Below are 25,077 nucleotides of genomic sequence, written 5' to 3' on the forward strand. Positions count from 1 at the left end.
TGGCGCCAGATGCTTATGGACCTGTGTGACGATTTCTTTAGAATATATCTCAGTAATGGAATTGTTGGGCCAGAGGGTATACATGCAGTTAATTTGACTAGGGGTACCAGTGGCTCTCCAGAAGGCTGATCCAGCCCCTACTGCCAGCAGCCAAATGTGAGAGTTGCTCTAGCCCCATGTTCCAGATCCCACACCAGAACGCGGTAGAGGTCCTTGGTCCCCTCCACGATTCACAGGAACTTGGGGAGGCTGGCAGACATCATCATCAGGCTCTTCTGTCTCCAAATACATCATTCTGCCCTAATTGTGGCTCTATTATGTGGGCAAAATTGGGGTACGGGGGGATATTCTACTTTCTCAATATCTGTGGGGTGCAGGAACATGAGTGGGGCCCCTCCCTTTAGTCCTTCATCCCCTCTGTCCCACCCCAGCCCAGGAAAGCTCTTTCCCATCTGGCAGAGACTTCTCATAGGACCTATCCCATGTCCTCTCTAGAGTAGGTCAGTTAAATTGTGTTCAGACCTCCAAGTATTACTTTAAATACAGAGGAAGTTTCTAGAATGTAAAAATCACTTTTTACCTTTTTGCCAATCCTGGCTTGCAAGACTGTTTACACTCTAGCTCGGCGAGTCTCAAACCTGGCTGCCAGTTGGAATTACCTGAGAAGATTGTAAACATGACTGATGCTTGTTGTTCCCAAAGTGACTGACACAAGACTCAGTCAGAGTGGGCCAGGGTTGAGAACCATGCTCTAGAGACTCAAAACAGCCAACACTGACATTTAAAGCTCATTAGCGATCCTTTTTTTCCTAGGTGATAACCTCCCCATCCCTCAAAGGACATTGACCGACTTTGAATGAATGTCATAGCATAATGTGTGGGGAGGTACAGAGCAATGATATTTAAATACTTAAAATATTCAATGTTGAATGTACGTGGTGTGTGCACGTACAGATGTGAAGGGCATGAAGGGAGCTTCAGCAGCGGGGACACGACCAATCCTGGAAGCACCTGTGTGCTCGTCCCCAGGGCAGCCCCTGCTCCTTCCACCAGATGTGATCTGTCGCCTGAATATTTTCTCCATCAGCTCTTTGCTTCATTTCTTATTTCAATGTTAATCTCCAAACACTGTAGTGTTTAGCTTTGTGAGCTTTTCCATTTAATATAAACGGAACTATAGTGGCGTTATTTTTTAGTTATTAGCTTGTTTCACGCTTCATTGAAAAAAACTTCTCTCATTGCATTTTTCCATCTCCGTTGTTTGGAGGTTATACCGCTCTCAGTGCTCATCTTTCAGTGGTTGGTTTAGAGGATTTAACATTCATATTTCACGTATCCTAAAGTTGATGTATATCGTTACCCTCTTCCTAAACACACAGAATTTTTATTTATTTTTAATGTTTGTTTATCTATTTTGAGAGACAGTGGGCACACGAGAGAGGGCGTGAGTGGGGGAGGGGCGGAGAGAGAGGGAGAGACAGAGAATCCCAAGTCGGTTCCGTGCTGTCAGCGCAGAGCCCAACTCGGGGCTCGATCATGAATCGTGCGATCATGACCTGAGCCGAAATCAAGAGTTGGAAGCTTAACTGACTGAGCCACCCAGCTGCCCCTATTTTTGTTTTTTATTATTTTTTGAAGTTTTATTTATTTAGGTAATCTGTATACTCAACATGGAGTTTGAACTCACGACCCCAAGATCACGTGCTCTTCCGACTGAGCCAGCCAGGTACCCCCTAAACACATAGATTTTTTGAAGTCTAGCATTTCTACTCTCAACTGATCAGATGTTGGCAACATTACAGTTCTATCTTTTTTTAAACCCTCCACTATCCATTATTACTATTATTTTGTAAGTCAACATATACTGTTAACTTACCTGTGATATCTGTCCTCATCATGCCTTCTAGCCTCTCTCAGATGGTCTATCCAGGATCCAATTTCTTCTACCTGAAGTACGTCCTTTAGAATATCCCTAATTGTCAATTTTCTCAACTTTTTTTTTTTTTTTTTTTTCTGAAGATGCCTTTATTTTGTCCTCCTTGAAAGATGGTTTCATTAAACACTGTTATTTTTTTTTCTCAGCGCACTGAAAATATTATCCCATTGTCCTCTGGCTTCTACTGTTGCAACTGAGGAGTTAACCAACAGTCTAATTGTTCATTCTTTGTAGACAATCAGCCTTTTTCTCTGGTTGACGAAATGAGACGTTAAGTGGCTTTGTGCAGTTTCCCTGTGATGTGTCTGTGATGAATCACTCTTAAATATTGCCTCCTCTCCATTCTCCTCACCGGTCTTCTCTGGGATCCAGATCATACACGTGCTAGATCTTTCCGTCCATCTGCTGTGTCTCTTCCTGTCCTGAGACTTAAATTAGGCTTCTCTTAGGTTGCGTTTTTATAAATGTGCCATGGCCTCGTTCTTCTTAGTCTTCGCTGTGACTCTTCACTCATTTTATCCCTCCTTCTCCCCTTTTACCTCACCACCTCGGCTTATGGCCACGGAATCTACCCAGCCCCCAAGGCCTGCTTCTCATCCCCCTTCGTTGCCTCTTTGAGGCCTGCCCTGACTTTTCTGCAGGCCACATTAGTCTCCTCCTTCTTGCACCTTTCTCAGCCCTTACTGTCCTCTGCATGAGATAACATGGTGTAGAGCAAAGAGTACTAGACTTGGAGTCTGAGGACCTGAGTTCAAATTCTGACTCCGCCATTTAATAGCTCTGTGGCCGTGGGGAAGTCCCTTTTCTTGCTGACCCTCAGTGTCCTCAGTTATGAAGTGATGATAATTGGGATGGTAGGAAGACTGAAGGAGATGAGGCCCACTGAGGCCCCAGATGGTGTCCCATGCTGGCTGTGACATGAGGCTTTTCATGTAACCCCTGATGTGTCCTTTCGCCCCCCTGCTTCAATATAGAAGCCATTTCTGGCAGACTAGTGGTCTGGGAGCTAGATTCCAGTGCTGTAGCTATGGAAATGTAGCTATGAAGCAATGCTTAGATGAAGGAGCCCTCATTGCATTGAGATCGCTAGCTTGTGTGCCTATAATTCATACCCCCTGAGGCCATTTTTTTATCCTTGAACATTCTCATATTCTTCTTCTGCTTAGGGAACACCAGTTGTTTCTCATTGCCCTCAGAATTAGGTCCAGAATCCTTCTAATGGTCTGGGGAGCGCATGGGAGCTTGGCCCCTGCCGACCTCTGTGTATGTTGTCACCACCCATCTCCTACGTTGGCCTCCCCTCCTGCCACTTTGGCCTCCCCTCCTGCCATGAAGACTCATGTGCTAATCCCTTTTGCAAAACAGATACTTGCCTCACCCCTCTGTTTTAACCCTTCTGGTCTTAGTCTAACTGTCACTTCTGCCCCTGGCACCAGAGCTGGGTGGGGTGCTTCCCCTGGGTGCTCCCATAGCACCTGTGGCCTTGATCACCACTGGTTACGGTGAGCCTTTTCTTTAAAAAAAAAAAAAAAAAAAAAAACAAAACAAACAATAAAATAGAAAAATTCTGCCAATCTCTACTTCTGTCCAGAGTCAAAACTTCTGGGAGGCAGGAACTGTTTCTCATTCAGTGCTGACTCCCAGGTGCTGAGCATGGGGCTTGGCTCCTAGAGAGTGCTTAATACATACTTATTAAAGGGAGGAAGGAGAGAAATTATAGGAAACACTACATTTCCCATCGTTGGTGGGTGAGAATTGGCTCAGAAGGGATCTACAGTTGCAGTCTCCAGTGACCATTCCAGAACAGGTGCTGTGGGGCCTCGGCCATGCCCCTCAGCCAGCCCTGGTCACTGGCTGAGGCAGAAAGTTCCCGTGATCCCTGGGGAACACTGTGCTCGCTCCCCAGTCAGAAGGGGTGAGGTGAAGCTCTCCCTTCTCCCTCAGCCAAGAGGTTGTGGAGTGTTTAGAAGGGGCAGAGGTGGATGGGTTGGGGTATGGTTAGTACTTAGGCTCAGTACACTTGGCTTAGAGGCCATCCAGGGAGAGAGAGAGGGAGATGGGGAGGGCAGGGTGAATGGGGCAGGAAAATGTGACAGCTTCTCCTTGTAAGTGTCCCTCGGGGCTCCCAGCCACTAATTCCCTTGGGGGTCAGGTTTGCTGTGAGATGGCCAGTGCCGTCCTAAACGATGAAGCTGTACTCCTTTTGGTCTTGGGCCCAGTTACAATTTTGATTTCTAGGTTAAGTATCCAAGAGCGGGGCAGATCTCACACATGTTTACTATTCCAGACACCCGGAAGAGTCTGCGGGGGGAGGGGGGGAGGTGGTGATGGCAGTGCAGGCTGGGGCCCAGGGACCCGAGCAGTCCCCACCAGAAGGAGTCCTCCTCAGCAGCCTCAGTCTGGGGGGATTGGGTGCTTGGGCAGCACAGCCTGGCAGCACGATGACCAAGGCTGCTACCAGCACAAGGTGACATCCAGTCTTGGCACACGAGCAGCACCCTTGGTGTGGCCAGGACAAACTAGTTACGTGTATTAGACAGCCATTGCGGAGGTGCCTGGTGGCTCAGGCGGTTAAGTGGTTGAGTGTCTGACTCTTCATTTCGGCTCAGCCCGTTCGGTGTGAGATCGAGCCCCGCGTTGTGCTCTACACGGAGCATGGAGCCTGCTTGGGATTTTCTCTGCCTCTCCCTCTGCCCCTCCCCTGCTTGCATGTATTCTTTTTTTATAAAAAAAAAAAAAATTAGATGGCCATTGTGTTCTCAGGCACTGTGGTAAGCACGTTCACACATTAATTTAACGTAGCCTCGAGCAACCTTATGACGTAGATAGTATTAGTGCGACTGCTTAATAGATGAGGACGCCGCCCTGGGTTTCAGAAGCTTAAGTAACCTGCCCAAGGCCACCTGTTGAACAAGTCCCTGAGCTGTGGTTTTAGTCCACGCTCTGGATTACTGCTTCGGACAAGCCCCCCAGCATTCCAGGTCCTTGGGGCACAGACATCAGCTTCTGTGTCAGTGTGGGGCTTCTGGGAAGCAGAAGTGCTCGGGATTTACTGGAAGAAATGCCCATGAAGGATAAAGGGGAGAGGGAGCAGGAGAAGGTGGGGAGTCTTCAGACAGTGGTGCAGGGAGGGAGGGAGGGAGCGAGGGAAGGAGGGGCGGTTGGGGGAGGAGCCTGCTACTGGAGTGCAGCTCAGGGCAAGTCTTGCTCGGGCTGATGGGAAACCCCAGAGCAAGGACTGCTCCCTCAGAAGTCCTGCACTGGGTGGTCATAGAAACCTCTGTGCTCTGAGGCAAGGGTGCCCAGTCTTTTTTTTTTTTTGATGTTGATTTTACTTTTGAGAGAGAAAGAGAGAGCAGGGGAGGGGCAGAGAGAGAGAGGGACAGAGGACCTGAAGCGGGCTCTGCGCTGACAGCAGAGAGCCCAGTGCAGGGCTCGAACTCACGAACTGTGGGATCATGACCTGGGCTGAAACTAGGAGTTGGACGCTTAACTGACTGAGCCACCCAGATGCCCCAAGGGCACTCGGTCTTGTACCCTCTGTGCCAGAAGCAGCCTGGGGAGAATATGCTTCAGCGGTGCGTCCTGAGCAGCAGCTGGAGGCTGTCAGTCCAGACACCGTTTGCAGCGGAGTCCGTCCTGAGGGTCCCACGGTTGCCACAGGCTCTATCCTTGAGCCGTTCACAGCCTGTTTCCTAGTGTACTGTAGCCTCTGGGCAGGGCATTATGAAAGCTCGAAGGTGGGTATCCCGTGCAGCCTCCTGGTGTAGAAGTGATTTCCTGACAGGGTTGAGCAGATTGCGCACCGAGTAAAGCGAACTTGCCAAGAGGGCTAGTTGTGGGCAGGAGGGACTGAAATGCAGAAACGAGAGCTTGGCCATTTGGGTCCAGACGGGCACCCTTTTCAAATTCTACCACTCAGAGGGACATCTTTTTCTAACTTGCACAAAGGCAGAGTGTAAGTGATCAGCAGCCTGTGCTTCCCAGGAGAGAAGAGACATCCTTCATTGAGGATTTGGGGTCTGCTGGGACAAAGGGGACTGGGCTGGGGCTGAGGCTTCTGCACAGGGGGGGCTGGAGGTCAGCAGCCAGTAATGGCTCATGAGGGAGTGAGTGAATGAGCCTAGAGAGGTGGGTGAGATGGGGTCCCGGAGCCCAGTGCCTGTCATTGCTGAGCCTGGACTCTGCTGGATTTCAGAGGGGCTGTTCAAAGGTTTTAGATGGCAGAGAGACATGACATTGTCCTTTTGGTCTTACTGGTCACTTTCGGGCGGTAAAAAGTCGAGTCCTATTCAAGTTTGATTGTTCAGTCTCCTACCCCATGTAACACTTCTCTCCTCTCCCAGTTTCCAGTCTGGGCTGGGCTTTAGCTTGAGGTGTGGGGAATGGGGTTGGGGGTGACATTTGCTGGTCCCTCTTCCTCCTGAGCCGGCTCTACACTGTCTCACTTTCTTCCCCACCCCAGCTACCTTTAGGGTCTAGGTCCTCTGATATTGGGGCAGGGAGGTGGGTGAGGGACTGTGCTGAGTCTTGTGACAGATTCCAGGTGGGCCATTTTGGCCCTCTTTTGGCTGTCACTGCTTCCCTGGCCGAAGGCACTGATGCCCTCCCTGGGGGTAGGGGACAGCCCCAGGGTGCACCCTCCTGCCTACGAGGGGTTTGTGTGCGATTCTTCAGGTGTCCTGTGGCAGAAGGGCTCCTTACTTCCTTCCCTTCCTCTCTCTCTTCCTAATTTCCTACTTCTATAGCCTGGTTGGGGAGAGGGTGCCTCACTTGATTGCCTCTTGATAAGTCATGGGCAAGGAGGAAAGACGTGGCCCCCATTTGTGTTGGCTGTCTTTAAAAGGGGGACAGGTGACAGTGTGATTGCCTCTATGTCCTCTGCTTTGGGTGCAAGGAAAGTCTGGCCAGATGACCTATAAGTAGGAGAGTGATGGTGGTGTGTGTGTGGGGGGGGGGGGGGGAGGGGAACACTACAGGAAAGTGCAATATTGAAAGAGGTACCAGGGTGCAGCGTGGGACAAGTCACAAGTCCCTGGGTCACAGGGATGAACAGCCCAGCTGCCTTCTACCCCGTGGCTATGTCACTGCCGTAAATGATCCCACTGAATGTATGCAGCGGGTGAACAGGTGGGCGTGTGAACAAGACAGTGTGCTCCTCCTCTCCCCCGAAATAAGAGAGGACAACAGCAGCCAACATGTCCCCAGTTGTTCTCAATTTATGAAAGACTTTCACGAACTTTGACTTGAAAGTTGTGAGGTGCCCTTGAAGTGGATGGATTAAGATGATCACTTAAACGTCGAAGGACACCGCAGAAGTTGAGGGGTTGGCTGAACATCCCGTAGCCCGGGTGAAGGCAGGGGTCAGTAGGTAATCTAGGTTTTCTGGCTCCTGCCCTCTTCCCACTGCCCTGCCCTCAGAGGCAGACCCACTGCACGCATGGCTTCCTGTGCTCTATCCAGATGAGCGCAGCTCCCTAAAAGCCTGCTGGAGATAGCCACTGGCGAATACTCGACTCCAGGGCCAGACCGCCTTTCATACTGTGGTGAAAGCACATTGTGAAGGACTGTAGAAAATTTTGTCCTTTGAGCTGTTTGCCTGGTGTCCGCAGGTGGATGGAGGAAGCCCTCTTTCTTCTTCAGAGGACGTGCTGTGTTCAGGCGCTCATTCACGGGTACAGGAAAGGTAACTGGGGTAGTAATCGTAAGTCCCTCCAGTGTTGTTATCAAAGCAGGACTCTAATTTGTAATTGATAGATGCCATAATCCTGGCTCATTGCTAATTCTTTGCTTACCCAGTTAATCCAAGTTAGTGTGGCTTAATTTGGAGGAAAGAATGCTAAACTCAGGTTCTAGTAGGAATTCTGCCCAGACAGCTTGTTCTGGGCCAAGATGAGCCCACTGTGGAATGAGGCAAGTACCTGAGCCCCCCGCAGCCTCCCTTCCTGACACCCTTGAAGGAGGATGAGGGGCAGGGATGAGTGGAGGAGAGTGGCAGGGGAAGGTTTGCTGAACCTATGGCCTTTTTTTCCCCCCTCTTTTAAACCAGGAATTATTAGCCGAGAAGATGCAGAAGATCTCCTTGAGAACATGACAGAGGGAGCATTTTTGGTCCGGGTCAGTGAGAAAATCTGGGGTTATACCCTCTCCTATCGCCTGCAGAAAGGGTTCAAGCACTTTCTTGTGGATGCCTCTGGAGATTTTTACAGCTTCCTGGGAGTGGACCCCAATCGCCATGCGACGCTCACTGATCTCATTGATTTCCACAAGGTATCCCTCGTAGGGGTGCTGGTTGAGAGATGGGACTGGTAGAAACTTGAGCTGAAGGAGAGCCAGGTTGTAGGTGTTCTAAGAGAGGAGGTGGAGAGGGAGCACGCAGCCCCCGAAGGTCTGTAGGATCACAGGAACATGGAACATTGGGGTGGAAGAGAGTACAGTTGTCTAGACAGGCTCTGGGACCTTCTGTTTTTCTCTCTGGCTTACCCCCTGACTGATACAGGCACCTGGTCCCTAGCGTCTTCTCACCTCGAGTAGCTGAGGGCTTCCTACTGTCAACACTTAGGAGCTGGTTGACTCACCTTCAGTCCAAACCTGCATCTCACCTACAACTCATCCCTAGGATGTCCTGCTTGAAAACATTCTAGGCAGGTCTCTGGCAGCTCTGTAGGGTTAGCTGAAGCCTAGCTGTCAGCCCCGTGGTTTGAGAAGCTTTTCTAGTAGAGTTACCATGTCTCTTGTTCCAACTACAGCTTTACCACTTGGTATGTGTATGACCTTGGGTAGGCTCCTTAGCCCTCCCTGAACCTGAGTTTCCTAACCAGGCAAATGGATGTAAATAGTACTTAGTTCAGATCCCGTGACCATTAGATGAGGCAGTGTACATAACAGTGCTCTGTAACTGGGAAGCGGTATGGAAGTTCTTGTTTTCCAGAACCCTGTCTTGTTATTTGTCTCCTGCTGTAGACCTCTCATTGGGAAAGACGTTGCCTTCCGAACAATATATTTAGACAGGAGCAACTTTTGTGTTGATGTGGCTGTTGGCACGGTGGTAACTGGTAGCTGGGAGAAAGCCTAAGATGGAACTCGATGGCCCAGAAGGGTGGGGGAGGGATTCCGAGAGACAGAGTGGTGGGAGCTCAGCATCTCCCTGAGCTTTGCACCTGCAGAAAGGTTCTCAGGGTTACTTGACCATCTCACTGGGTTTTTGCTGTAATAGGGACTCTTGGATTTATTTATTTATTTTTTTAAAATTTTTTTTTTCAATGTTTATTTATTTTTTTTGGGACAGAGAGAGACAGAGCATGAATGGGGGAGGGGCAGAGAGAGAGGGAGACACAGAATCGGAAACAGGCTCCAGGCTCTGAGCCATCAGCCCAGAGCCCGACGCGGGGCTCGAACTCACAGACCGCGAGATCGTGACCTGGCTGAAGTCGGACGCTTAACCGACTGCGCCACCCAGGCGCCCCAGGGACTCTTGGATTTGTATTGTTTTCTCTTCATGGATGTTCCCAGGGCTCTGAGGACAGCTCCTGACTTGACCTTATAAGTCAAGCACATAGACAATCACCCGTTTACAAATACCTAGACATTGGCTGGAGAGTACGGCTGGAAAACCGGACTCACCAGGTTGAAGACAGATTTCTACCTGTGTCGGGAACAGTCTTCTAACAATTCTAGGAAAGAGACAGCGAGGGCATGTGTGGATGTTGGCACCTTCTCTGTATCCGGCATTGTGCCTGTTGCTGTACATCATGGTCTCACGTAATCTTCATGGCAGCTCTGTGAGGGAGGCATATTTCACAGATCAGGAAACCAAAGCCAGGGAGCTTGGGTAGCTTCCCTAAGTTTTCGTGGCTGGTACCACTAGGTCCAGCAGTTAATCCTCAGGCTGTCTGCCTCTAAAGCTTGTGCCTCTTCCCTCTGTACCACACTGCTTGGTTTCCCCTATCAAATATAATGTGCCTTGAGCAGCGATGAACTTCTTGCCCCTGGAAGTGTTTAGGCAAAGGGAAAAGGTCCGTCTCTCGGAGATGCTATGCTATGGTTCCTGCACAGGAAGGCTTGAGCCAGTATCTTTGAAGGTCTTTATTCTCTTCCGAATCTGGGGTTGGAGACTGCCAATCCAATTTTGTTTCTTTCACAAGAGGGAGAGCTCATCTATGCCCGTGTGGCAATCTGATGGCCAGCGTGTGTAAATTAAAATTTTAATTACACAACTAATTTATGATTACATTCTAAGAAAAATCAGATACAGTACAAGGTGAGAGCCTTGTTCTTTAAAGATTTTTTTAAGTTTATTTATTTATTTTGAGAGAGAGCGCAAGCAGGGGAGGGGCAGAGAGAGAGAGAGAGAGAGAGAGAGAGGGAGAGAGCGAGAATCTGAAGCAGGCCCCGCACCGTCAGCACAGAGCTTGATGCGGGGCTCAAACTGACAAACCATGAGATATGACCTAACGTGAAGTCTGACGCTTAACTGACTGAGCCACCCAGGCGCCCTGTGCCTTGTTCATTTAATATCCCCACTTCCCCTGGGTGGCTCAGTTGGTTAAGTGGCTGACTTTGGCTCAGGTCATGATCTCACGGTTCCTGGGTTTAAACCCCACGTGGGGGGGCGCCTGGGTGGCTCGGTCGGTTAAGCGTCCCGACTTTGGCTCAGGTCATGATCTCACAGTCCGTGAGTTCGAGCCCCGTGTCGGGCTCTGTGCTGACCGTTCAGAGCCTGGAGCCTGTTTCAGATTCTGTGTCTCCCTCTCTCTCTGCCCCTCCCCTGTTCATGCTGTGTCTCTCTCTGTCTCTCAAAAATAAATAAACGTTAAAAAAAATAAAAAAAAAAAAAAACTGACAAAAAAAAACCCCACGTGGGGCTCTGTGCTGACAGTTCAGAGCTTGGAGCCTGCTTCGGATTCTGCTTCTCTCTCTCTGCCCCTCTCCCACTCACACTTTGTCTCTGTCCCTCAAAAATAAATATTAAAATCCCCACTTCCATCCTCCACCTTGAATTATTAGTTTGCCATGTATCTATCCAAGTATCTCTTGGGTATTAACATAGAAATTTATGTCCATAAGGAAATACATAGTTTTGTTAATTTTCACATAAACTGGACAATTCTTTACTTAATAGCTCAGCAATATGATTGTTTTGTTTAACACAACATATCATACGGTATATTTTTTGAAAGCATGGTCCCTGGAAGCAGGTTGCTAAGTTTTAAATCCCAACTTCATTACTGTGTGTGATTGCAGGCAACTACTGATGATTTGATGCTTTAGTTTCCTCCTCAGTAAAATGGGTTTCTTTTTATTTATTTATTTATTTTTAATTTTTTTTTTTTCAACGTTTATTTATTTTTGGGACAGAGAGAGACAGAGCATGAACTGGGGAGGGGCAGAGAGAGAGGGAGACACAGAATCGGAAACAGGCTCCAGGCTCTGAGCCATCAGCCCAGAGCCTGACGCGGGGCTCGAACTCACAGACCGCGAGATCGTGACCTGGCTGAAGTCGGATGCTTAACCGACTGCGCCACCCAGGCGCCCCAAAATGGGTTTCAAAATAGCACTCACCTCCTTAGGGTCACTGGCAGGTTTCACTGAGAGAGCACTGTGTAAATTGCCGAAACAGTATACCTGACATTTGTAAGTGATCAGGACGTTGGCTGTTACTGAAACGTTTCTGTTCAGTCGACACACCACATCCTTGTACGTGCCCCATGGTGTTCCACAATGGCCACTTAGTCAGCTTCCAGGCTCCCACGATCACAAACGGGGCTGCAGAGATTTGCTTGTCTGTGTCTATGTCACTTAGGGCGCATGTGCAAGGATTTCTCTGGATGGATCCCTCGTACTGGGATTGCTGGATAGAAGATTATGCACATTTTAATTTGAAAAGATCTGCCAGATTGCCCTCCAAAAACATAGCGCCAATTCATGCTTCTGCCAAAGCGAGATGAGGCTGTTTCCCCACACTGCTGCCAGCCCTGGGGATTATCAGTCATTTTAATTTTTTCCCATTAGATGGGCAGATGCTGTATCTCCTTGTTGATTAGCTTGCATTTCTCTGATTCCTGCTGGCACAGAGGATCTTTTCATATGTTTACTGGCCACTTGGATTTCTGCTGGGGATTGTCTGTTCCTGTCTTCTGTCCATTTTCTACTTAGACATCTCCTTTCTTACTGATGTGTCAATTCTTCCAGCAACAGAATCGCTCTTTAGTTATGTCCATCCTGCCCTCCAGGTCTTCTATGGAAATTTTTATTTAAATGGGCATTCTTTTCATTTCCAGGTTCTTTAATTTTGAAAAAAGTGTAGCCCATTCTTATTTCATGGATGATTTATGTTCTTATGTTCTCCTGAGGAGATTAATACCCATCCCTTAAAGGCTCCTTCCATTTGTTTTATAAACTTGACCTTCTCTTCAATGTCCATTCTGTTGTTGAGTTTGGCATCTTTCTTTTATAGGTGTGATTTTTCCTCAAATATTTATAGATTTTGAGCTATGAGGTGGTGTCTGAACTTGAAATTTCCTGTTTATCCATCAATGGATGTAGTCCCTATTTCCCAAATCTGTTCTCTCCATGCTGTAAGGGTTGGAGTTGATAGTGAGTAGCTAGCTCATCTTTTGGGCATGGGAGCGTAGGAGCTTTGGTGGTCTCTCCTCACTTCTGATCTGCCCAAGGCAAAGACCTTTGCTGTCTGGGGTTCCCCAGCCCCTGCCCTACGTTATCTCCTCCGACAATCTCATCCCGTAGGTCTTTTGGTTTTTCAGTACTCTTTAACATTTAGCTTTGTGGATGGCCTTCCTTCTTATTTTCCCGTGTTGGATTTCTTTCCATTTTCCCAATATGGATTTACTTCTTTTTAAAAGCAGATTTTTTTCCCCTGTCATTTCTATAAATTTGAGTGAGGAGAAGGCAGATACATATTCATAGACTTTCTACCTTGAACTGGTCTCTCTCTGGCGGATGTTTATTTCCCTTGCTTGATTATAAGTGCTCTTTCCTTTTTGTTTTCCCTTTTAGGAGGAAATTATCACTGTTTCAGGGGGAGAGCTGCTGCAGGAACCCTGTGGACAGAGGGACAGCCCGCCAGACTACCATCTGTTGTTTGAATGATTTTTTTCCCCCTTACCAATTGGACTTCTTTGGGCATCCAGTTTTTGAACTCAACTTAAGAATTTCCCAGCTCAAATCCTTCCTTATGGCCTTCTGGAATATCCACCACCATCCAGTGGATTAAGTAGATTAGTATGCCTCAAGGGATATGAAATATATGGCATATGTGCTATCGGTCCCTGTCCCGATGCCCAGGACAGAAATTGCAAATAGCTGCTGCAACTCTTTCACGAAGAGTTTAGTTATGACTTCAGAAGAGAAGCCTATCTGCCCTAAATCGAGCTCCTAGAGCACACGGACCACGTTTTAATAATCGAAAATAATTCCAGTGCCGAACTCTGATTTTAACATATGGTAGACATTCAATAAATATTTGTTTGAATGAATGCAGTTCTTCTGAAAGTTTTCCAACACTAATCAGCAGTCATTTCTAGTAAGTTATTTCCTACCTGTCCTGTTTATAAAGTCATGGAGAGGATAGAAGAAACGTTGCAAAGAATTTATATGGAAAATAGAGACGCTGCGTCTTTAATGGTGTATGTTATTGCCCTCATTGATTTTATCGTTGGAATTACCCAAGGCTTCTGAGACCCCCGCTTCCAGAATAGGTGACGGATGCTGCCCTGCCTTCCTTATTTGCCACCCCTGCTTGGTCTTGGAAGCATATCTTGACCCTGGTTTTACAATATTGAGGCAGTGGTTTCATGCAGTCCCAGTAAATGTGCCCAAAACCTGGGGTGAATTATAAATCCAAAAAAGCCTTTGCTCTCTAGGATTTACCCCTCTTTATGCAGGTTATTCAAATGATTACTTCTGCCTTTACGGTCCTATGGACATTGATCCTTGTGTTCACTTACTCTGGCTATGTTTTTCATATCAACAGGATTCTTCCAGTGACCCCTGAATAACTCTCAGGGGCAGTGTCTTTGCCCACACTCTGCCTTCACGTTTATGGACATATGCGTAGAGACAGCATGTTGTGATGGGAATATTATAGTGGCATCAAGCAGACTTACGTTCAACTCCCCACCTGGACCTTACTAGTGTTGTAATGCTAGAAGCCCCGTATTTGGTGGGAGTGGGAGGATGGATGGACTTTGTGCCTTGTCGGTGGACGGACATACGTTACTTGATGGTCACGTCACACATATCTTACGTCACCTCTCACATCATGCGTCTCTTCCGTCACGTTATCTCTTACGCTCCATTTCCTCTCTTGCCTCTTCTACTCTTCGCATCCTTGGCTGCTTATTATGCCCTGGTCACCATCACTGCAATCAGTTCTGCGTGGACTCTGTTTTTCGCCACTGGGCCCATCAGCTTCATTTGAGATGAGCCAACGCCACCTGGCCCCACGTGGGGCTCTGGGCCTCTCATCCCCTATGGCTGCAGACGCAGAAGACACCAGAAAACCAGCAGGAGCAGGGCAGTTAACTCCCCATGCGGTGAAGCTTGCATCAATGGGAGACAGCAGCTTGAGGATTAGTTCTTCTGTCTTCCTCCTCTGGGGGCGCTGTTTGGACCGGCAGCTCTTCCTATGACCTCTGGGAAAACAGTCCTGCAAGACGGAGCAACTAGTCCTGATGGAACCAAGGAGCGGCCGGATGAGGCCCACCCCCTCCTGTGTGGCCCCCTTCCTTCCCCGCCTCGCTCTCCTGCTCCCCCCCAGGATGGCACTCTTGAGCTGAATGACACCACAGAGGCATTTGCCGCAGGCTCTGCCTCTTAGGGAAAGCCAGGGAAGGCCCCATCGTACAGATGTGTTCGATAATGTCAGCTTTGCATCCTGGCGCCCTTCTGCCGTCTCACAGGGCCCCTGAATGAATAAAACCAAGGGAAGGCAGGAAGCCGGCTTCCTGAATACGGAAGTGCTTTAAAACTATTACCGATTATGGTTCGATTCTCTTCTGTCAGACGTCGAGTGGCCTCAGACGAGCTGAATTTTAGTTTTGGCCATGCTACTTACAAACTATGTGACTTTGTTCAAGTCAGTTAACCCCAGTTTGTGTGGCCGTCACTGGTTTTTTTTGGAGGGTCAGTTACATGAGCAGTAGGAAAGCATCTAAATGGAAGGCATTGCTAATAACAACCCCACTAACAGCAACAATTATTCTGGGCTCAGCAGCGATGTGTCAGGGGAACATGGTGTTGATTTTCAAGGTGTTAGAGGAAGCTTCCTATTCCAAGAACTAGCAGCAGCTCTGAAAGCAGACCAAGGGTTGAGAACCTGAACCCCTGAGCTGTTGTTTCTGTCGCTCCTAATTAATATGTGAGAGACAACAGCTGGGTTTTCCATGCCTGACACATTTATTTCATTCTGTTTGGGGCCTGCACTTTCTGCACATCTCATATATTTTAGGTTTTACCTGGCCTTAAAATAAATTCCTCGTAAGTTGTCCTGCAAATGAAATTACTGTCTGGAAAACTGCAATTTCATCTTGAGAGTTTTATTATGCTAATAAATGTCAGGATTCTCAAATAAAGGGATTGGCTTTTTTTTTTTTTTTCCCCTCCCCGAGCCCTGCAAATATAATGAAAAACAGTCAGTCAGCTACAAGATTCCGCAGAGAGAAAATTTACAGTCTGGAACTAGAAAGAGAAGTTGTAAAAAACACTAGGCAACTTATCGGAAGATAAACGTCGACGAATGGAAGGGTGACTTGGGGTCCCGGTCAGGGAGAGCCCTACGTGGCTGAGCTGGGGAGCTGGACACCTGGGGTGCAGGGGTCTGGGGAGCATAGGCCGCAAGTGGCTTCTGGGAGTGGGAATGGAGCCCTGGACATGAAGACCCGGGTGCCTGGGGAGTGCGGCCCTTTTTTATACCCTCGAACCCTTCGTTAGCCTGAGGACCAAATCTAGAGCCAGAAAGACCTCTGTTCGGTGACCCTAGACAAATGTTTCCAATTCTTTGGGCCATCGTTTCCTCTGTGAAATGGGGTAAACCGTGACTGTCTCAGATGGTGGCCTGTGAAAATGTAGTCGACCCTTGAATAATGTGGGGGCGAGGGGTACCGGCCCCCCACACGCTCAAAAATCCACATACAGCTTTTGAGTAACCTCAGACTTAACTACTAATAGCCTGTTGTTGACAGAAGCCTTACCAATAACATAAACGGCCAATGAAACACCTACTTTTTTATATGTATCATATACTGTATTTTTACAATAAAGAACCTAGAGAAAAGAAAATGTTATTAAGAAAATCATACTGGGGACACCTGGATGGTTCAGTTGGTTAGTGTCTGACTCTTGATTTTGGCTCAGGTCATGATCCTAGGGTCGTGGGATTGAGTCTTATGTCGGGCTCTGTGCTGAGCATGGAACCTGCTTGAGGTTCTCTCTCTCTCTCTCTCTCTCTCTCTCTCTCTCCCCCTTTGGCCCTTTCCCATGCTCATGCTCCCCCTCCATCTCTAAAATAAAAAAGATAATAATAAAAAAAATAGAAAAAGAAGAAAATCACACTGAAGAGAAAATACATTTAGAGCAGTGTATTTATTGGGGGGAAAACCACGTATAAGTGTACCCGTGTAGTTCAAACCCATGTGGTTCAAGCATCAACTGTCACATGATGTGAGATTTTGTAATAGTAATGACAAATTCTGTTTCAGCTGTGTGTGTGTGTGTGTGTGTGTGTGTGTACTCACAATCATACTGAGGCAGACAATGCTATCATCTCCACCTTGCGCATGGGGAAACTGAAGCACAGACAAGTTTAGGACCTCCCCAGCGTTACCTGTCTGGGAATTCGTATTTTATTGCTGGGATTTGCCAACCTGGCTTCAGAGTCCGCGTAGACCTTAAACCAGTGCTTCTCAAACTCGGGTGTGCAAATCAGACACAAAGGGATGTTCTTAAAATGCAGATTCTCGGGGCGCCTGGGTGGCACAGTCGGTTAAGCGTCCGACTTCAGCCAGGTCACGATCTCGCGGTCTGTGAGTTCGAGCCCCGCGTCGGGCTCTGGGCTGATGGCTCAGAGCCTGGAGCCTGTTTCCGATTCTGTGTCTCCCTCTCTCTCTGCCCCTCCCCTGTTCATGCTCTGTCTCTCTCTGTCCCAAAAATAAATAAACGTTGAAAAAAAAAAATTAAAAAAAAAAAAAATGCAGATTCTCCTTGTGTGCATCTGGGGTGGGGCTTGAGGTTCTGTATTTCTAATGAGCCCTTGGGTGCTGCTGATGTTGCTGAACTGTCTGCCACACTTTGAGAAACCAGCTTTGAAAGCAGGGCTTTGCAAACCATTGCTACAGGCCAAATTTGGCTTGAGGCCCTATGTTTCTACAGCCTAAGTAAGAGCCAAGAGTGGTTTGTACATTTTCAAGTGGTTGGAAAAAAGTTAAAAAGAAGAATAACATTTTATGACCTGTGAAAATTTTATTACATTCAAATTTCAGCACTCATAAAGAAAGTTTTATTGGAAGAGAGCCACGCTCATTTGTTGACATCGCGTCTTTGGCTGTGTAGGGCCTGGAAAGCCTGAAATAGTTACCGTCTGGCCCTTTACAGAGAATGCTTGCTGACCCTGGCTTTAAATTATGTGCATATGTCACGAATTATTTTGCTCTCTTGGTCTGCTTTATCTAAATCTACTCTTAGGAGCGATTCTCACACTATATTTATACCCTGAACAAAATGTGTTACATTTTCCGACAGTGTTCCTATTTTAAATACAATACATCTCACCCCCTCTCTGGTAACCAGAAAGGAGGCTCATTTCTTTGACAAAGGGTTTTAACCAAATGTAAGCCAGTAACTATCACCGTTATATAGATGCTTCACGTGGACATTGAATCATTTGCCTCTAAATTTATCATCCTTTCTTACACTTAACTGTGCCTATGTCTGTTTTGCCCTTCTGTCTGTGCGGTCGCCAAGGTCCGACAATGTCATATTTACTGGTGTTTTATCATGCGTGGAACAGTGGATGTTGTTGGGTTGTGTTTGTTATAGATTCGGGACAAATGGACTATGCAGATCTCAAAGCCTTGCTTTACCCTTGACAGGAGCCCCATAGTCGAAAATCACAGGCTGAGCTAAATGATGGCTGCCTTGGGTTGGAATCTCAAATCCACTACTTTCAGTTGTCGAGAGGAACGAACCAACCAGCCAACGAGACTGAAAAGGTCAGAGACAGCCCATCTAATAGCTAGGGTGGGATGGGCGAACTGAGAATTAAAACAGAAATCGCGTCTTGGCAAAGCTGTTCTGTGACTTGCCAAACGTAGACTGAACTCAGCCACAGCAGGCCAGAGAACTGCCTGAGCCCAAACTCTTTTAGCTTGTTTGTGCAGACTCGTGTGTTCTCACAGGACGTCGGATGCGCTGATCTAGCGGTCACTCTGCGTGACTTTTTTTTATTATGGTAAAATATACGTAACATAAAATTTACCATTTGAATGCACTCGGCACCCTGCCCGTGCACGGAACACTTCATCTTGTAAAACTGACGCTCGGTACCCATTAAACAATAACTCCCCATTCTCTCCTCCCTCTGGCCCCTGGGAATCAGCCTTCTACTTTCTGTCTGTTTTAATTGGATAACTCTAGGTAGCTTATATAAGTGGAATCAATCTGTATTTGACTTTTTGTCACTTGGCATGATTTCTCCAAGGTTCGTCCGTGTTGTAGCATGTGTAAGTATTGTCTTCCTTTTGAAGGCTGAGTAGTATCCCCTTGTATGTATGTACCACATTGTGCTTATCCGTTCATCCACCCGTGGACGTTTGGGCTGCTTCTGCATTTTGGCCATTGTGAAAATCATCCCGCTAGGAAAACTCCCTGGTTCACAGATTCTGACCAATCCCTGCCCAAGCCATTCCCAATCTCAATAAGAAACCTTGCCTAACTCCCGCCTTACGAGAAGTTCATGGTTCCTCTGGTCTATGCTCTTTCTTGTCGCAATAAGCTAATAAACCTAACTTGGGTTACACGTATGCTCTAGGTGGGCTTTAGCTGGTGGGCTTTAAAACGATGATATCTGTGAAGCATGGGGTCCATGAGAAGCACTTAATAAGAGCTGAATGTCTTCTCCCCCTTGACCACGCTAAGAGCAGCTGTGCAAGTCCGTGTCATGAGTCGCAGTGTGTGCACTTACACCCTTGTCTCAGAGAATGAACTTCTGGACTGGCTGGGCTACGAGCTCATCCCCCAGAAGACTGTGTAAAGCGGTCTTTGCAGAGCCAGAGGCAGACTCAAAAATGGTGCGCCAGCTGCTCTTCTGAAGGGAAATTTCTTATCCCGGGGGCACCCAATGTCAGAGGCCCAGTGTTCAGAGGGACCCCCTCAAGGGAGGCTGAAGGAGGAGGCCTCAGGAACACCCGCGTCCTGTAGAATGGGGGGGGGGGGCAGCGGAGCTTGTTTACGGTGGACCCTTAACCCATTTGCGAAGGGGCTTCTACCCTCCATGGACACCTATCCTACTCCCCCCTCGCCTCCTCTGCAGACAGGAGGAGACAGCAGAGGATAGTGGGAAGCGTAGTTCTTTGGGGCTATCAATATAAACCTAAATTTAAATGGCAGAAGAATAGAAGAGGCTGCCAGGGGGCACCTGGGTGGCTCAGTTGGTTAAGCGTCTGACTCTTGATTTTGGCTCAGGTCATGATTTCACTATAGTTGTGAGATTGAGCCCTGCAATGGGTGTGGAGCCTACTTAAGATTCTTTCTCTCCCTTTGCCCCTCCTCAATCATGTGTGCGTGTTCATGCATGTGCTCTTTCTCTCAAATAAAAAGAGGAGAGGAGAAGGAGAAGGAGAAGGAGAAGGAGAAGGAGAAAGAGAAGAAGAGGCTGCCAGGAAGAGGAAACAAGTGTCATAAGCAAAGGTTCGGAGGCATGAAGGTGCAGAAGTGTCTGTGCATGTGTGTTTGAGGGTCAAAAGCCTTAAATATGATCCAAAGGGGTCATTCAGACCCAAACATGGGCTGTGTGTGTGTGTGTGTGTGTGTGTGTGTGTGAGAACAAAGGCCTGAGGGTCGCTCTCTAGGATACTATTCTCTACTCCTCCCTTATCATACCAACTAAACATTTGCATGACCAAATTCATCACTGGGGACGCATTCTGCCCAGATTCTCAGCCGTTGGCCAAGTGCCTTGGACACTTCTGCAAGCCTATGGGGCAACAGCAATTTGTGCGTATAACTTGGGTGTTGACCAAAAATTCAGCATAACCTTCCATAACTTGGTTTGTTCCTTATACGTCTTTTCCTGAATCCTTTAATCAATATTGCTTTAATCAGTATTGCTGACTACCTTTTATGTCCTCTGCTGGAACGTCTCTGGGCAATTTCTCTTTTATTCTCACATCGTCATGGATTTTTGGTGGGTTTTCCATTTGTTTTTTTCTGACTGGCTGTCATTATTGCCTTTCATTTCACCATTTTCTGATGGTTCTTTCTGCCCTGGGCAGCTGCCAGGCAATTCGATGAGAGGAGGGAACCCACCCCCTTATATGTGGCCTGGGTATTCTTTGCAGTGTCATGTTTCTACTGGGTTGTTTGTTGTTCAACAGAACTGTAGAAATTTCTTTGGGATAATCAAACCTCCCCCCTCATTTCTGGTTTCTAAGGATTTATGAAAAGTATGACACACGTATAAGCCGATAAAACAAACAGCCAAAATATTACAATGAAACACAGAAATTAATATTCTAATAAATAACTACATCCATAAAAAACATCTGTGAGCTAGTAGCCCAAAGTCTGACTCTAGCACACTGTTTTAGGAACAAATCTGACACCTCCCCAAGTCTGCCTAACAAAACATCGTTTTCCATTAACAGCTTAGCAATTTGTTCAAGAGGCATGGAATCCCTGAACAAATGGGCCATCGGGAAACTAATTAATGACGCTCTGCATTAGACACGTTCTTAACCTTAAAAAGCAGACGCTAACTCATAGTTGAAACAGAAACACAAAATCATTTTAGGAACAACTTAGCTTTTATTACTTAGTGCATACCAAGGGAGGAATACTTTGTGTTAAAAGCACTTACCTGACACATCTATAAAACAATAGAGCCCGGGCTGGTAGGTGTACCACACATGGCCCTTAAAGAGAAACTGTCAGTATTCACAATAGAGATTTATGTTCTCAATTAAGCAATTCAATTATTGGTTTAAGGGAGGTACCATTTCTCCCAGCAATTTAAAAAGCCCTGAGCACTAATTTTTTAGCCAATTGTACTGAAAAGTACGATGGTGGCTCAAAAAGGAGAAAAAGTTAGAGATACATTTCACGGGCTCTTACAAGCTTTTTCTTGTGTCCCTGTTACTTCTTCGGATAGAATCATTTTTCAATACCATTGAGTATGTATTCTGTCTTTTGCCACAGACATCTGAGAGTGGCCAGAAGCAGACCTAGGGGCTATTGGTGTCTATATTAGTCAGATCCCTTAATAGGAAAGAAGAGGGAGCCCAATACAGGGCTATCTGATGAGGCTTCATTCCCAAAGGTGGGGGTGTAGGGGAGCCAACTGGAAAGTGCAGTGACCTATGGCTTAGTAGCTTCCCAGCTGTCTCCCTCCCTAGCTCACCCCCAATGACAGGGGAGGAAGCAGGTGCCATATGAGGAAGGAGATCCACATGCAGGTGACCAGAGACAGAGCTGGCCTCAGGTGACCTTGCAGGCAGGTCCCTGGGGCAGTAAATAAATACCCTGACCTCACCCTCCTCCTTCCTTCTAATCTCTGCAGCGTGCCCCAGTGGCTGCACCGCCTAAAGCCAGAGGGTCTGAAACTCTGGGTGAAATCTACCCAGGTCAGTCTCCAGGGTAGAGGGGGCCAAAGGTGTATCTGGGGGAAAAAGTTAGTCTGATGGTGTCCCAGCATTCTTTGCCAACCCTGAGTCCTCTCACACATCCAGAGGTATATCCCTGCCTGCTTTCCTGTTCCATCCACCCCTGTCACCTTTCCAGTCCCCCTCGGAAAGTCTGTGAATGGGCCTCTTCATCTTGCTTTGAAGGCAGACACCATTATCTCATTACCTAACTTCCAGCTTTTCAACTTGGCTCTAGTGTTTCGGTGCCTGCCACCACCACCAGGTGACGCTCACCTTTCCCTCCTTACCTGAGGAGACAGACAGCATGGCAGTGGTCACTGGACCCCGGGATGGCAGACTGCCTCATCCTCTATACTCTGATGTGCCCATCTTGATGGATTTTCTATTTAGTTTCATGTTTAGCAAGGAACCCATTCTTGGGATATTTTGGTCCTGACTGTGACCGTTTGATCCTTTTGTGGGTCTCCAAAGACAAAGTAACCATGGGAGATTTGTGAGGGTCATCAGAGAAACACACAACTGGAGTCAGTACACTCTGAGCATCTCTGGAGGCTCAGGGCTCCTGCGCAGGTCCCTCAAGCCCCTACTGCTGGAGGAACATGAAGCCTGGGTCCCGCCCCTCAGGAAGCTCTGTCCAGGGTCTCCACGCAGTAGTTCTACAGTGTTGGCAGGATGAGGGGGTGGCCATTCAAAATGGCTGTTGTCATTTCCTCACTGGTTCATCTGAGCGTGGGATGAACCACTAGTGTGATTTCTAGCAAATTAGGAGGAAGAAGTGAAATTCAACTATAGTTGAGACTTCTGGCTGAGTCTGATATGGCCATATTTGAAATTTGGCCACAACAGGAGGACAGAAAACACACTAGCAATGAGGGGAAAGATCTGCAATTGTCTGCTTCTCTCTGTCCAGCCAGTAAATTGTCTAGAGACAGGATCACATACCGGGCATGAACAGGAAGATCTAAAGTAGTTTCCAGTGGTACATGAGAATAATCCAGGGATTTTAAAACAAACAAACAAATGAGCAAGCAATGCCTGCCCTAGTTATGTGGACACTGTTGGTCTGAGCTGGGGTCTCTGTATCAATATATTTGAAGGAAATGGGGGACTCTGTGTGTCAGAGGCTAAATTTGCCCTCTGTGGGGCACAGGATAGTGTGGACATACTGCGTTTGTGGGGATGATGACATTTATAACCTTCATAACTTCAGGTAACTGTGCAAGAAATGAACCTTTAATTTTCTGTAATTAAAACTAATTTATGTCAAATTCTCATTCTGCTGAAATAAACTTGGTTATTTCAGGTTAAACTCAGTCAATTCACAATCCCGTCTTCTTCCCTGCGTGGATTTAAAGCACTGGGGGCGGGGGGTTTGTGACTACTCCTGGGTGGGATGGGGCTGGCTAGGGGTCTTCCTTTCAGGAACTGTTCCTTTCGAGTCAACGTCCACTGGATGTAGCCCTATGTGATGTTGGGGTCTGTCCTGCTTTCCTGCTGGGTGTTGGTGGACGTTCCCATCTTGTTCCCAGTCATGACATTCACACTGCCACTACTGATAGTCCTGGTCTGGCTTCAAAGCCCCAGTAGGTCCACCCTCTGTGAAAGGCACACAGGGAAAGATCTGTCTGCTTTCTGAGCTCTCTCTATCCAGATGTGTGGAGACTGTGCAACCTCCTGGGACTATCCTTCTAGGTACATTCATATATATATTTAAATAGAAACATCACTTTTATTGACAAGTTAGGGCCACAAATAAGACAGTCCCAAGACAAATACACACACACACACACACACACACACACACACACACACACACGGATGTATATCTATCTGCAGGGTTTGTCTTTGGAGAAATGAACCTGAAGTTACAGTTCAGTCCAAAGACTACTGCAGATTTTCCACTTGCTCAGGGGAGGTCAGTCTTTTGTTCTATTTAGGCCTTCAACTGATTGGATGAGGCCCACCCTCAATACAGAAAGCAATCTGCTTTATTCAAAGTCCACTCATTTAAATATTAATCTCATCCAAAAACACCCTCACAGAAAGATCCAGAGTAGTCTTTGGTGACATATCTGGCACTGTGGCTCAGCCAGATGACATAAAAATAACCATCACAGTGGCCCTTAACTCTAGAAGCCAATGGTGATGTTAAAAAGCATTGACTTCCTGATGACAAGACTTGGGCCATGGTGTCCCTAAGGAGGGCCTTACTTGGTGGTCCCCTCTCTTGGTGTTCTGCCACACCTATGCCTCAGACTAGGAGGACCCAGCTCTCTCTAGCCTCCCAGATCAAAGCCTTTGCTAAATCACTCCCTGCTGCTCCTTCAGCCTAAAATGGGAGAGAGAGATTGCCCCCAGGCTCTGCTCTTTCTCTGAGGTTGCCAATTCAAAGGCATAGGATTAAAAATAGCCCTCTTTCCAGAGTCAGCCTGGATGAATTCCTTGGGGGGCTCTCCCGTGAACGCACATCTGTCAGGGGCTTATGAGCCTGTCCAGTCCTGCCTTCCACTTGCTAGCAGGTGAAGAGAAGTGACCTGCTGTAGCAAATCGCCCATGTCCTTTGGGTATTTTATGTGACTTCTGGAAGCCATCTGCATTAGCTCCAGCTTCTGTCCTCCTCCGAAGAGGATGGATAGTTGTAGACTGGCTGTGTCTGAGAACTCCATATGCTTGTTCACCTTCTACAGACAAATGCGCACTCCACACTGGATCCTTTCTAATGGCAGGGGTCCTTTCACCTTGGAAACTCCAAGAGTTTTTTTCCTTTGGCAGAGACAGTGTGGTCAGGACTTGGACGAGAATGAAGGGAGTGTAAATCCAGATTGGAATCCCTGACCTGCACTTGCTTGCCTCCGGTCGGGTCTGTGCTCATCTCTGTTGCTTCATTTTGCATCCCAGCAGCAAATGTGCCGATTATAGCCAGCATTTATTCACTTTTTGACATTTCCAGGATGTCTGCTAAGCTCCTGCCCTATGTGGGGTGCTGGGAACGTAGGGACAAATCAGCCACAGGCAGTGCTTTCAAGGGGGCTCCCAGTCCAGTGGACCCCTTGGAGCGGAGAGTGGCAGAGCTTTCTCCCACCTCCTTGGACCCCACTTTACCGTCGCTGCTGTCAACATCATGGTTTTAATAGCTTGTGTCTGCTGCTCTTCTCGAAGGACTCTACTAGGGTGACTGGAGCCACTTTGCAAGGATGTGCCTTGGGGTTTACATCAATTTCCCTCTCCCACCCTGGCTGCCACTAATCAATGCCTGTTGGGCATGAA

At 47.4% G+C, this 25,077-nt stretch overlaps 1 protein-coding gene across 2 annotated transcripts in view; it reads left to right on the forward strand.

The window, feature by feature from the left end:
- The window catches only part of SH2D4B (SH2 domain containing 4B), an 88,232-nt gene extending 73,192 nt beyond the window's left edge, over nucleotides 1–15,040 (forward strand). Inside the window, exons 7-8 of one of the 2 annotated variants that reach the window (XM_045437858.1) lie at nucleotides 7,986–8,206; nucleotides 12,953–15,040. In XM_045437858.1, the coding sequence (XP_045293814.1) occupies nucleotides 7,986–8,206; nucleotides 12,953–13,045 (314 nt within the window). In that variant the 3' untranslated portion in view covers nucleotides 13,046–15,040. The remainder of the gene's footprint in view (nucleotides 1–7,985; nucleotides 8,207–12,952) is intronic. The other variant, XM_045437859.1, reaches the window with a different exon arrangement.
- The last annotated feature ends 10,037 nt before the right edge of the window (nucleotides 15,041–25,077 follow it).

Source organism: Leopardus geoffroyi, chromosome D2 (assembly GCF_018350155.1).
Source record: "Leopardus geoffroyi isolate Oge1 chromosome D2, O.geoffroyi_Oge1_pat1.0, whole genome shotgun sequence".
NCBI classification, from domain to species: domain Eukaryota; kingdom Metazoa; phylum Chordata; class Mammalia; order Carnivora; family Felidae; genus Leopardus; species Leopardus geoffroyi.